This window comes from Salvelinus namaycush, chromosome 28 (assembly GCF_016432855.1).
Source record: "Salvelinus namaycush isolate Seneca chromosome 28, SaNama_1.0, whole genome shotgun sequence".
NCBI classification, from domain to species: Eukaryota; Metazoa; Chordata; class Actinopteri; order Salmoniformes; family Salmonidae; genus Salvelinus; species Salvelinus namaycush.
In genome coordinates, this window is record NC_052334.1 from 25,154,634 (window position 1) to 25,168,792 (window position 14,159).

General features: G+C 43.6%; 1 protein-coding gene across 1 annotated transcript in view; it reads left to right on the plus strand.

The window, feature by feature from the left end:
• The window catches only part of pgfb (placental growth factor b), a 49,147-nt gene that overhangs the window by 30,201 nt on the left and 4,787 nt on the right, over window positions 1-14,159 (plus strand). The window contains exon 2 of the mRNA XM_038967793.1: window positions 12,873-12,909. Coding sequence (XP_038823721.1) covers window positions 12,873-12,909 — 37 coding nt within the window. The remainder of the gene's footprint in view (window positions 1-12,872; window positions 12,910-14,159) is intronic.

Sequence of the window (14,159 nt, forward strand, 5' to 3'; positions counted from 1 at the left end):
TAGGATTTTTGCATCACAACACTGAAGTGTAAGAGGTCTCCAATTTTTTAAATGGACTGGATCTTTATATATACCACTTGGGTCCTGTTTCAGTAATAATGATATCACACCTTCTTGTTGCGTGTCTGATAATCTATCATTTATATAGGAGTGGTTAAAACAAGCTAATAATGGTCCTTTGAGTATATCAAAAAAATGTTTGTATACTTCCACTGGTATGCCATCCAGTCCTGGAGTTTTCCCATCCTTAAAGGCCCCAATTGCATCAAGTAGTTCCTCCTCTGTAATTAGGCCTTCACATGAGTCTTTCTGTACAGATGTTAATTTTACATTATTATTAGGGAAAAAATCCATACAATTAGTTTCAGTTAGTGGAGATGGAGGAGCCTGAAACGAAAATATATTCTTAAAGTACTTTACTTCCTCTTTCAAAATATCATTTGGTGAATCATGCGTGACTCCATCATTTGTAACAAGTTTTAATACGTTTTTTTTGGTAGCATTTCTATATTGAAGATTGAAAAAGAATTTGGTGCATTTTTCCCCATATTCCATCCAGTTCGCTTTATTTTTGTAATATATTACACTGGATCTTTCTTGAATAAGTTCCTCCATTTCTTTTTGTTTTTCCTCTAACTTATTCTGTGCCTCTATGGTACCGTTTTTATTGTTATCTAACTGTACTGTTAGTCCTTCAATTTCCTTTGTTAATATGGACTCTTTTGATCGAAATTGCTTTTGTTTTATAGATGAGTACTGAATTGCATGGCCTCTAAAGCCACACTTAAAAGTGTCCCATACAATATGGGGATCTGCTGTACCTATGTTATGTCTAAAAAAGTCAGTTATAAATTCTTCTGTCCTAGTTCTAAACAATTTATCATCTAGTAGGCTTTGATTAAATTTCCAATATCCTCGCCCACGTGGAAATTCTGTAAGAGTAATATATATGCCAATTATGTGATGGTCCGACCGCATTCTGTCCCCTATCAAACACTTTTTAACTTTTGGTGCCAGAGAGAATGATATAAGAAAGTAGTCAAGGCGACTAGCTTGATTAAGCCTCCGCCATGTATATCTCACTAGGTCAGGGTATTTAAGTCTCCATATATCCACTAATTCCAATATATCCATGACATTCCTGATTTCCTTAAGTGCCTGAGGGTGATAGTTTGTAGTGTGATTTCCTTTCCGGTCCATAGAGGTATTTAAGACCGTATTAAAATCTCCCACTATAATAATAGAGTCTAGTGTTGCTTGTAGAGTTGATACATTCTTATATATATTGTCAAAGAAGCTTGGATCATCATTATTCGGACCGTATAGGTTAATAAGCCATATATGTTTATTGTCCAATAACATATTTAAAATAATCCATCTACCTTGAGGATCTGTTTGGACAAGTTGCACATTTGGATCAAAGTTATTATTAATTAAAACCATCACCCCTTTTGAATTTCTTTGCCCATGGGAGAAATATATTTCGCCCCCCCAGTTCTTTTTCCACAAAACTTCATCTAAAACTGTCGAATGGGTTTCCTGTAAACAGTAGATATTATAATCCTTCTCTTTTAGCCAGGTAAATACTAATACTTTTTAATGTATAACAGGCTATTAGTATTTCCTTTAACCTGTCACACTCTCCCCGACAAAATAAATGTTGTCCCAACATTACCAACATTGTCTTCTTCAACAGTCTGTATGCACTGGACCTAGAAAATCCTCTTCTGTAAGGTAGTACTTGAGCAGAGGTCAAGGGTCACAGTTCAAATATAACTAACAAGTTATTCACAGTCCATATCTATTGACCAGCTGTATAACATAAACAGTCCTTTCTCATACAATTGATCAACAGTCCATCAATTTTAATGATCTAAATGCATAGTCTGCAAATTGTCTCTTGTGACAGTCTGTGAAATCAGTCAGTAGTCCATGGTCAAACATGTCAACTCTGTAGCCTCATGTTTGCTGAAGCCCATACATGTAAGGTGGCTGAAAGTAACATTGCTGTAGTAATGGCAGCCATGGAACCAGTCCTGGTGCAGAGTAGACAGGGAACAACTGTGGCTGTGGCTGGATACTGTAGCAGGAAGGGATACCAAGCTGATCATAGGTGATACGTCTTGGAGGGTGTCTCTCTCTTTGTGGCAGCTGGTAGGCTGGTTCCTCAGGTTCAGCAGCATCAGTTAATGAAGGAAAGGCACTTGGTGGACGATCATCAGGCAAATTTTCAGCAGGCAAGTTCATCTCCTCAGCAGGCAGGTCTTGAACTGTTGTTGTCTCCTCCAGCCGCTTTTCAACAAGAGGCTGTGCTGGTAGCGTATCAGGGACTGGCACCGCAACTGTCTGTTTCACTGGTGGGGGCCTGTGTTCCCACTCTCTCGCTGGTTCAGCATTCCTCTCCTCAGGTACTGTAGGAGATGTGGGAACCTGTAGCGGCTCATGATGAAGGTCATATTCATCCCCGCTGTCATCAGAATCTAGAGGATGTGATGCAGGCTGATGTCTCCTTTTTTTCGGACTTTTGTCATCTTTGGTCATTTCTGGTTGTGTCTCAAAAGGTAAGTGGTCACAGGACATGAGCAGGTTTCTGTGCAGGACCCTGGAGCGTCCCCTACCCTTTTCTGGTCTCAATTCATAAATCGGCAGGTCTGAACCCATTTGTCTCACTACTGTGTGAATTGTATCTTCCCAATAGTTACGGAGTTTGCCTGGTCCTCCTCTTGGTGTCAGGTTTTTAATCAGAACTCGCTCGCCAGGCTGTAGCACTGAACTCCTAACTTTAGTGTCATAGTACTTCTTACTTCTTTCAGCGGCTTTCTGAGCATTTTCATTTGCAATGGCGTATGCTTCTTCCATCCCTCGTTTCCAGTTTTCCACGTAGTCTCGATGGTTACTGGAACCTGCCTCTGTGCACAATCCAAAGAGCATATCAACTGGAAGCCTGGGTGATCTCCCAAACAGAAGATAAAATGGTGAATAGCCAGTCACTTCGCAACGGGTGCAGTTATAGGCATAAACCAGTTTGTTCAGAGACTCCTTCCAATTTGACTTTTGTGTCTCAGTTAGTGTCTTTAACATTTGCAACAATGTTCTGTTCATGCGTTCCACTTGACCGTTCCCCATCGGGTGGTAGGGTGTTGTTCTGGACCCCGCCATGCCACTGAGTTTCTTTAACTGATGGAACAACTGATTTTCAAATTCTCCCCCTTGGTCATGGTGGATGCGGGACGGGAACCCAAACTTCAGGGCAAAGTCATTGAAGATGAGATTTGCAGCAGTTTTACCTGACTTTGATGTGGTGGCGTAGGCTTGAGTGAAACGTGTAAAATGATCAACAATCACGAGGATGTACTCATATCCCCCTTTGCATCTGTCGAGATGAAGGAAGTCTATACATACCAGTTCAAATGGCTGTGTTGTCACAATGTTTGTCAGAGGAGCTCTTGTTTCATGGGCTGGCTTTTTCTGCTTGACACAGCTACAAGTTTTAGTCACATAGTGCTCGATGTCAGATTGCATATATGGCCAGAAGAAGCGGTCACGTACCAGTGATACAGTGCGGTCAGTACCTTGGTGTCCCATGTTATTGTGCAACTCTTCCATCACTTTACCTTTGTACTGCTCTGGTAGAACTAACTGCTTGCGGGCTGTAGTGATTCTGTACAGAATGCCATCACTGTCTATTGTCAATTTGTCCCATTCTCTGAATAGGCATTTTGTCTTTGGACTGAATTCCTTTTGCTCTTTAACTGGCGGTTTGAAACCCGACAGTTTGAAATTGAGCACAGGACGGATGACCGGATCAGATTCTTGTGCTTCTCTTATCCCATCTTTTGGGATCGAGCTGGTTGTTGCAGTGGTTGTCTCACCTTCAGCTGATACTGACATAGCTGCAGCTGAAAGTGACCAAGGTACAACAGCCTCTTTCTGTACCTCAACTGCTTGTATCGTGGCGGCAATGGTGTCTGGTGGAAGCTCCTCAGAACATTCTCTCATCAGTGACTCTACATCCAGTGGCATCCTTGACAACGCATCTGCATCACCGTTCTCTCTGCCTGGCCTGTACTTTATTGTAAAGTGGAAATCAGACAATTCTGAAACCCACCTGGAAGTGGTTGCGTTCAGTTTCGCAGTAGACAGAATGTAGCTGAGCGGGTTGTTATCGCTGTATACAGTGAAGGACGGAGCATAGTACAAATAATCATGGAACTTATCAGTGATTGCCCATTTTAGAGCTAGAAATTCTAGCTTGCCCGAGTGGTAGTGATAGTTCTTCTCAGCTGCTGTTAAGGTTCGAGAGCCATAAGCAATGACCCTAAGCTTCCCATCTTGCTTTTGATAGAGAACTGCTCCCAAGCCTTGGTGTGACGCATCAGTGTGTACAACAAATGGCTGAGTGAAATCAGGGAAACCTAAGACTGGTGGGTGAAGCAAACACTCAATCAGCTGTTCAAGTGCCTGTTGATGCTGGTCAGTCCACAGGATTGGCTTGTTTGAGGGCACCACATGACTTAGTTTCTTTGTTTTTGTTTTCCGTGGGTGGTCAGGTAATTTCTCTGAATCTGCTTTCAGGAGGTCATACAGGCAGCTGGCCCTCCTAGAAAAGTATTTGATGTACTGTCTGTAGTAAGTGAGTAAACCAAGCATTTGTCTGAGCTGGCCCACAGTCCCTGGTCTGATTTCTTTCAATGCTCTTACTGCTTCAAAATCGGCTGGGTCAACTCGGCTGCCCTCTGCAGACACTACTCTGCCCAAATAACGGACCTGGGGTTTAAAGAGATCACACTTACTTGGTTTGAGTTTAATGCCATACTCTCTGAGACGCCTCAAAACTTTTCGCACATCATTCACATGGCTGTCGAAAGTTTTACTGAAAACAAGCGTGTCGTCCAGATAAGGAATGCAGATGTCATCCCGGAGCCCTTCCAAACACTCCTCCATACACCGCTGAAAAGCTGCAGGAGCGTTCATGAGGCCGAATGGCATCCGTATCCACTCATAGAGTCCCCATGGGGTCACAAATGCTGTTAGTGGTCTGCTTTCTTCAGAGATGAACCCCTGGTGATAAGCTTTTCCCTGATCTAAGAGGGAGAACCAGGAATTACCACCTAAACTGTCCATGATGTCTTGGACCCGAGGGATGGGCTGGCGGTTAGGATGTGTCTTTTTGTTCAGGTCTCTGTAATCTATACACAACCGGAGGGTCCCATCCTTCTTACGAACGCACACGACAGGTGAAGAATATGAAGAGTTTGACTTCCTAACCCAGCCCTGGGCTATGAGGTCATAAAGGTGACCCTTCATCTCCTGATACAGTGGCCTGGGCACTGACATGTATGTGCGCTTGACTGGTTCAGAGTCCTTTAGAGAAATAGTCATTTTCAATCGTTCAATGCAGCCAATGTCATTGTCTGATCTGGAGAAGGAGTGACACTCTTCTCTAAGCATTTGCCTAACAACCTCTCTCTGCTCTTCGGTTAGGTGAGTTAAACCTACTGGTGGATCCCACTGTTCAGTAGCAGTACATGGGGTTCGAACGCTGGTGTGATTCACTGTGGCTGGGGTGACAGTTTTTTCAAAGACTTGGGCAGGTAACACAGTCATAATAGTTTGTACTGTACCGATTATTGTGCGTCCTAGCAGGGCAATGTCGTGGTCAGTGGGGTTAGAGACATCAAGCCTGATAACTGGAAAAACACCTTTCCTGACTCTGACTAGTGTGTCAAAGAACTCAAGGTCGTCTGGCCACTGCGGGTTCAGGTCTGGCTGGAAAAGCATTGTCATGTCCTCTTTGAAAGGCTGGGAAGCTACGCGGCACTCAATCTGAATGCTACTGTGTTTTGGGATAGCAACCTTCTCTTTCTTGGTTTTCACTGCATATTCATCTGTCTGTTCTGCGCTAACAGCCTGTATAAAAGCACTCACCTTGTTTCTTTTGAGGCTTGGGAAAGCTGTTCTTATTGTACTGTATCGTTTAGTCTTTTCGGTCATTGTCAGGATGTGCTCGATAACATTGAAACCTATAATGGGATGAGATAGGTGACAGCCTTTCATTACCAGCACTGGGATGATCAGTTCCTTTGTTTCGTCAGTTTGAGGCTAGCCGAAAAGTTGTTTCAATCCATCCCAGGTACGGCATTTCAGTCCCATTTGCTGCAGTCAACCTGAGATCAGCAGGTGAGTCCAGGATTTCTGAAACATCTCTCAGCCTTGCGTTTGGGAGAGATTCCTCTTTCCATCGTTCATCAATGACTGATACCTGAGAGCCTGTGTCCCATAGAGCTTGGAGGTGGTGGCGATTCAGGTGACACTCAAGAAGGCACTGTCTGCCGACTAGCGAGGTGACCTTACGGGGGTGGCAACCTTGAGCTAGGGATGGTAAGGAGTGGGCATTTTCCTCTGTGCAGGAAAACCTTTCACTGGTAGAGTTAATTTTCAGGTGAGTGCATTTTTCCTTATGTTTAATCCAATGTTGATTTTGACATACTTTGGAACAGTACAGTGTCTCTTTACATGATGAACATTGTTTCAGGTTCTCAAATGAATCTTCTCTGGCACAATTTGCACATTTCTGGGACTTTTTGGTAGCTACGGTTAACACTCGTCCCTCAGCGGTAACCTTTGCCCGTTTAAAGGGGCCTCCCTTGAAGGTCTGACTCCCCGGATTTTACATCCAGCTTGAAAATGTTCTCCACTCCCACATCGGAAGCAGTGTGTGCAGCGTGCATCTGTTCTGGCCTGCTGGCAGACAAAACACCTCCTTGGAGCTTGAGCAGAGCGGTTGGCATACCGGTTAGGTGCATATTGATGCTGCACAGGGTCAGGTGCTTGGGACTGACTGTAGTTGCTGTAATACTGCTGCTGGGACACAGGTGGCTGGGGGTCCCTATCTGGCCTCCTAACTGGAGGTGGGGCATAGGCACAAGGCGGTGACCGAAACATAGGCTGCTGTAATGTCTCCTTAATCTGAGCAATCTCTGCACTGAGACCTTTTAGAGAAGCTACACCTGTCTTAAGTTCAGCTAACTCTGTTAATAGTTCTGCGGGTATCTTAACTTCGGCTTCCTTCACAGGACACTTTGTGGATGGTGTATCTTCTAACTGGACTACACTTACAGTTGTAGCAGGCTGTGGGGCATGAAACCGCTTTTTGTTTCGTCTTTCTATCTCATTAGCACAAGCAATGTTAAGCTTCTCTAGCAAAACCTCATCTGATGTTTCGCTATCTAGCAGGAGAGGCTGCATGTCTATCCTGATACTGTCACTCTGGAGACCTGTAAGGACTCTGTGTAAACACATGCGCTGGACTAGAGCAGGGTCATACTTAAGCTCTGATTCTGACTCCTCGGATGCAAACAGTACTTTCTGCCTCAAATCTAAGACGCGCATCAGGAAGCTTTGAGGGGTCTCTTTGCTATGCTGTGCTTCTGAAGCTAGCTGTTTGTAAAGCTCTGTTGCACTCTTCTCTTGGAAGTGGGAACGCAGGATACATCGAAGTGTGGGAAGAGTTAGCTGGGGTTTACCTTCCAAGTAACTGCGTAGCTGTGAGCCTGGAGAAATAGCCCTGACTACTGCGTCTACTATTTCTACCTCAGGATAGCCTCTGTTAAGTCCACTCTCGATCTGATGGGCAAGGCTGGAAAAAATCAGTTTATCTTTCTGGCCCGGTTCACCTATCTGACCAGAAATTTTAAACTCTTTGCGCCAATATGAGCTGGGCTGTGCATTGGGTGAGAGCGGCACGCTCCCCTGAAGATTGGCATGGGGTTGGGGCTGACGCAGGGAATCACTGGCTTTGGCTGCAGTAATCTGCTCAGTTCCCACCCTTTGTTGTGGGGTTACAGTTCTCAGTTCCTCTATTCTGTGATGTATTCCGGCTGTTTCAATATCATGGTCAGTTTGCCATGTTTTGTTATCTATGCCACTGATCATCTCTGTCATTTTGTCTTTAAGTAGCAACAATTCCGACATGCCTCCATCTTCTAACTCTGCAACTTCCTCTCTTTCAAGGAACATCATAATGTGAGTCATCAATGATATGCGGGATTTGTCTTGAACATCTCTTCTCTGTTCGCCTGATATGTCAAGGAAATCACATATCTCTAGTAACTTGTCTTTAGTCAGGGTGCGCAATTCCCCTACTACCTCTTCCTGTAGTTCTTCCAAGGCGGTTGTCATGTTGACAGAACAGGAGGAACTTTTACTGTGCAGGAGTTGACTCTGAATTAGATGGTCCTTACTGTCTCTGATGGTCGATCAATGGCCTCAGTTGACACGTACTTAACCACCAACTTCCAGCTCTCCTCGAACAGCAACACTTTCCTCACTGCAGCCTGCCTGAGTTATTATGTGGGGATTTAGCTGGCTCGGAATTCAGCGACCAGGATGTGGAAATTGGACATCTGAGCAGCTATCTCAGCGGAGCCTCCAAAAATGTTACACCCCTGAACAAGGGGAGAAAGAATCACAATTGTGATCTACTAAATGCTCTTAATCTATGAGCCTGAGATCGATTGCTCTGGTCTCCACTCAAGTTCACGGAGAATTCGCGGTCTTTTTCTCATTGCACTAAAAGTTCAATGAGTAAACATTCCGTATCACAATTGTGATTCTCTCCCCTTGTTCAGGTACGTTATTGATGATTAAAAAGAGTAATTTAAATGTAATAACTTGCTAACATGTCAAGAGTGTTTAAGGTGTGTCGTAGTAACATATTGAGGAGAGCTGGAAGTTGGTGGTTAAGTACGTGTCAACTGAGGCCATTGATCGACCATCAGAGACAGTAAGGGCCATCTAATTCAGAGTCAACTCCTGCACAGTAAAAGTTCCTCCTGTTCTGTAATTTCTGCCTCAAATCTAAGACGCGCATCAGGAAGCTTTGAGGGGTCTCTTTGCTATGCTGTGCTTCTGAAGCTAGCTGTTTGTAAAGCTCTGTTGCACTCTTCTCTTGGAAGTGGGAACGCAGGATACATCGAAGTGTGGGAAGAGTTAGCTGGGGTTTACCTTCCAAGTAACTGCGTAGCTGTGAGCCTGGAGAAATAGCCCTGACTATTATAAGCGCGGAAATCGACTCTGCCGCACGAGCATGCTTTTGCGGCACAGTCGATAGCGCGCCGGACCTCGGGCTAGAAGGTCGAGGGTTCGAGACCCGCTCCCTCCTGTTTCATTACACTGGTGTCGGAAGTGATCGGACCTCGCATCCACGACAGTGCGTGTGCTTGGCCGGTGAGCGCGTTCCTGTAAGACGTAGAGTCGCAAGCTAGCGCGAGGGCGCGCTCTTTGAAAGGAGGGAGTAGTGTAACGACCCTGGGTTTATAAGCGCGGAAATCGACTCTGCCGCACGAGCATGCTTTTGCGGCACAGTCGATAGCGCGCCGGACTTCGGGCTAGAAGGTCGAGGGTTCGAGACCCGCTCCCTGCCTGTTTCATTACACTACTCCCTCCTTCACACCTTAAACACTCTTGACATGTTAGCAAGTTATTACATTTAAATTACTCTTTTTAATCATCAATAACGTACCTGAACAAGGGGAGAGAATCACAATTGTGATACGGAATGTTTACTCATTGAACTTTTAGTGCAATGAGAAAAAGACCGCGAATTCTGCGTGAACTTGAGTGGAGACCAGAGCAATCGATCTCAGGCTCATAGATTAAGAGCATTTAGTAGATCACAGATTAACACTTTTACCCACGACAACATAAAGTAATCAACATAACGTTTACACATTCCTCTCACAATTCGTACCCTTTGTATGCTTGACGGATTTTAACACAATTATATAAATGTTATCAATCTATCAACTAATACTGAATGCATGATCTTCTTAACCTTAGATGTTTTAAGATCCTCACATACTATGAACTTACTAATACTTTTTAATGTATAACAGGCTATTAGTATTTCCTTTAACCTGTCACATTAGCAGATGTTAATGCGAGTGTAGCGAAATGCTTGTGCTTCTAGTTCCGACAATGCAGTAATAACCAACAAGTAATCTAACCTAACAATTCCACAACTACTACCTTATACACACAAGTGTAAAGGGATAAAGAATATGTACATAAAGATATATGAATGAGTGATGGTACAGAACGGCATAGGCAAGATGCAGTAGATGGTATAGTGTACAGTCTATACATATGAGATGAGTAATGTAGGGTATGTAAACATAAAGTGGCATAGTTTAAAGTGGCTAGTGATACATGTATTACATAAAGATGGCAAGATGCAGTGGATGATATACAGTATATACATATACATATACATATGAGATGAGTAATGTAGGGTATGTAAACATTATATTAAGTGGCATTGTTTAAAGTGGCTAGTGATACATTTTTACATAATTTCCATCAATTCCCATTATTAAAGTGGCTGGAGTTGAGTCAGTATGTTGGCAGCGGCCACTAAATGTTAGTGGTGGCTGTTTAACAGTCTGATGGCCTTGAGATAGAAGCTGTTTTTCAGTCTCTCGGTCCCTGCTTTGATGCACCTGTACTGACCTCGCCTTCTGGATGATAGCGGAGTGAACAGGCAGTGGCTCGGGTGGTTGTTGTCCTTGATGATCTTTATGGCCTTCCTGTGACATCGGGTGGTGTAGGTGTCCTGGAGGGCAGGTAGTTTGCCCCCGGTGATGACAAGATGACACTGGGTTGATTGTGCACTGCCTCATGGTTGGCTGTGACACAGCCTGGGATTGAACCCAGGTCTGGATTGAACCCAGCGATTGAACCCAGCGGCCTTAGACCGCTGCGCCACTCGGGAGGCCTAATATTTTAACATGAAAATAGCTGTTTTATCATTCAGCCTACAGTAGCCAATGTGTGGTGTTCAATGTAGGCCTACATTCCATGAGACTTCAGAAAAAAACATGCAGGGCTTGACATTAACCTGTTTATCCACTTGTCCTTCAGACAAGGAGGTGACTGAAAATGTTGTTGGGTTGTTTGATGCAAGAAACCACTTTACAAAATAAATTATTACAAAGAATCAGACAGATTATGCTACCCTCTGCCTATTGGCTACTTAGCTTATTCAAGCCTGTCTCAAAATACAATACTGCCCGTTTAAGACAACAACAACAACAACAACAAAAATTATAGTGTTAACTAAAGGGGGAAACTAAAGGTGAAAACTCTAGAAAGTTGAGTGAAGTTCAATCTTGTGCTTCTCTGCGAGCTCTGATATTTCTTCTGCGGTGGCAGTCCCAGGGGAACTGTGTGTCCACACATCACACGCAGCTTAGAGGGGAACAGTGGTCACAATATAGAAATAAAAATAGAAACCCCCGGGTGCAGAATGCATTATTAAAACTTAGTCACTGAACCTGTTCGACCTAGCAAGCTTGCAAGCTAACATCGGCGCGTGTTTGAGCTCAATGGAGGCACGAGGAATTATTCAGCAAATGAATGGGAAAACCCACTGTTACTCGGGGTACCATAGCAAGCTCCCAGATACAATAATTCCAAGACCGATGCCTGTCTTTGTAGCCTTTGATCACATGGAACTACATTGACAATTTTTAATTGGCTGATCCTCAAACGAATGTTTGCAAGTATGGCCGAGGTGTTTCTAATATATGTTTTCTTTTGTGTATGTATATATATATATATTTTTTTTTAATTGCGATTTTGTCTCATCGCTGCAACTTCCCAACAGGCTCGGGAGAGGCAAAGGTTGAGTCATGTGTCCTCTGAAACATGACCTGCCTAACCGCGCTTCTTAACACCTTCCCACTTAACCCGGAAGCCAGCCGCACCAACGTGTAAGAGGAAACACCTTTTACCTGATGACTGAAGTCAGCTTGCAGGCCCGCCACAAGGAGTCACTAGACCACAATGAGCCAAGTAAAGTCACCCCTCCCCCCCCGGCCAAACCCTTCCCTAACCTGGATGACGCTGGGCCAATTGTGTACCGCCCAATGGGACTCCCGGTCACAGCTGCTTGTGACACAGCCTGGGATCGGAACCGGGTCTGTAGTGACACCTCAAGAACCTCAGGAGGCCTCTAATAGATGGTTTTAACAGGGTTTTAAACAGACCTCAGATTTACTCCATCTGACTGTCCTTTGTCTCTTTGCTTGTGTGCTGTTATTTTCCATTGTAGGCAATGGTAACTGTTGGACCAGCATTGTAACACACACAGTAGTTGGATGGATACCCAGACAGTGTATCAAAATACTTGTCATCAGGTACTCATCACAGACAATCAGCCTGTGAAACTCAACACTGGTGTAGATGACAGAATGAGGAAGCAAGTTGTTCGCCGCCTGTCTGTCCAATGGTCCTGCTGGAGGATATTTGAACAAATAGAGGTTTCTCTTCCTGAGCTCATGCGATGGAGTCACCCAGAGGTTTTGTGTTATTCCAGCCCAATGAGAAACGCATACTGTTTATCATTGGACGATGGGAAAAATCAAGACAGAGGGGGAAGCCGCCAACGGGAAAATAAATAGAGAGCTGAATCTTACACCACAGGAAACAGGTTTTGAACCTAAACAGTTGGGCACCGAGAGGAATGTGGTATATAAGAGACTCTGGATCTGGTGTTTGTCAAAGAGAGTTTTCCATTGAAAGAATCACAAAAAAACTGCTCTTTCTGCAAGATGTCTCCGTCTCCTTACAATTCCAACCTTAACCACCAGAGGACATAGCTGTACTGGCGTAAAGTCAGGCCAATACCTTTAGCGTGTTACTGTATGACACTCTCTTTTCCAAGAACTATAACTGTCCAAGACAAGCATATAATATGTGTAGCTTCTGGCAGCGCAGTAGATCTTCCAAGTCCCTATATACTGTCTGAAAATAAATGATCCTGTCCAGGTGCTTTTTTAAAACGTTAAGTTCTTGTCTGTTTTATTTTGCAGAGTACTCCCTCACCCAGCACAAACAGCACAACTGGAGGTAAGAATCTTTTCTGCATTTTTACTGCACAAATGAGATAATGTTGATCATATATATTTCAAAGCAACATACATTTCCTGATTTATGTGTGAGTGTTCTGTAGACAAGAGTAGCTAGCCTACAGGTGATGCTGAATATCCATTTTTGTTTCCCAGAAATTGTTTTTCTGGGATACTAATACCACTGATGTCCTGCTCACTGTTGTACTGTATGGCAAAAGAGAGCTTTTTTTTCATGAGCATGGCCTTATTTCTATTACAGCATATTGGATGACTGTCATTCACATTCCATTCACCCAGTTTAATGTAACAGCAATAGGGTTAAGCTACAACATGATACTCAAATTTTCCCTATACCCATCATGAAGTTTCTACAACCCAGCCTATGAATGAAAGTTTACAATGTAGGTGCACACAGGTCGAGAGAAAATTGAGGTGACAGACAGTGACACATGGACAGACAGTGACACATCCAATACAGTCTTGCATCTAGCTGATCTAGGGTGTAATCATTAGTCCAACAGTTGTAAACAAGAGTTTCTATTGGACAAATTCAGGTATGTTTATCCCTGTTTTGTTCCGTTTGCTTCCGTTTAAGAAACATTTTAACAGAATCGGCGGAATGAATACACCCCTGATCACGGGTAAACACAGTTCACTTTCATAGCAACCACGTTTGATTCCTTCTCACATATATGTGCTCTCCTCCTCTCACCTTTTCCCTTCGCTTATGGACTTCAATGCACAACACATCAGCTGTATGTGACCAGGTGAAAAAAAACTTTCCAAACTATATCATAACCGCTACACACAGCCTACATCGTTGTCACAATATTAGCTGCAGTAACATAGTCAGCATAGCTAATAGAACTAATGTGTTAGTAAACCCGCTACAATCATACCGTAACATTACAGTGTACAGTCAGTAAGCAGTTTTACACAAACACCGGCGGGCCCCGGGGGCAATAAATTAGTAAAACCAAAAGCTTACCTTGACTTGGAAGAGTTCCAGTGTTGTGTTGGATAGCCAGCTAGCTAACATAGCATCCCTCTGTTTGAGCAGGGTGTTTGATAAACTAGCTAAGAAAGTGAAACTGAAAGTGAAAAAAAGGATGCTCTCTCTCTCTCTCGCTCGCTCGCTTCTCCTTAATTTTGGAAGAAATTAATTTGTTCAAAACTGTTCAACTATTGTCTTTCTCTCTCTTTGAGTCAACTTCTCACCACATTTTATGCACTGCAGTGCTAGCTAGC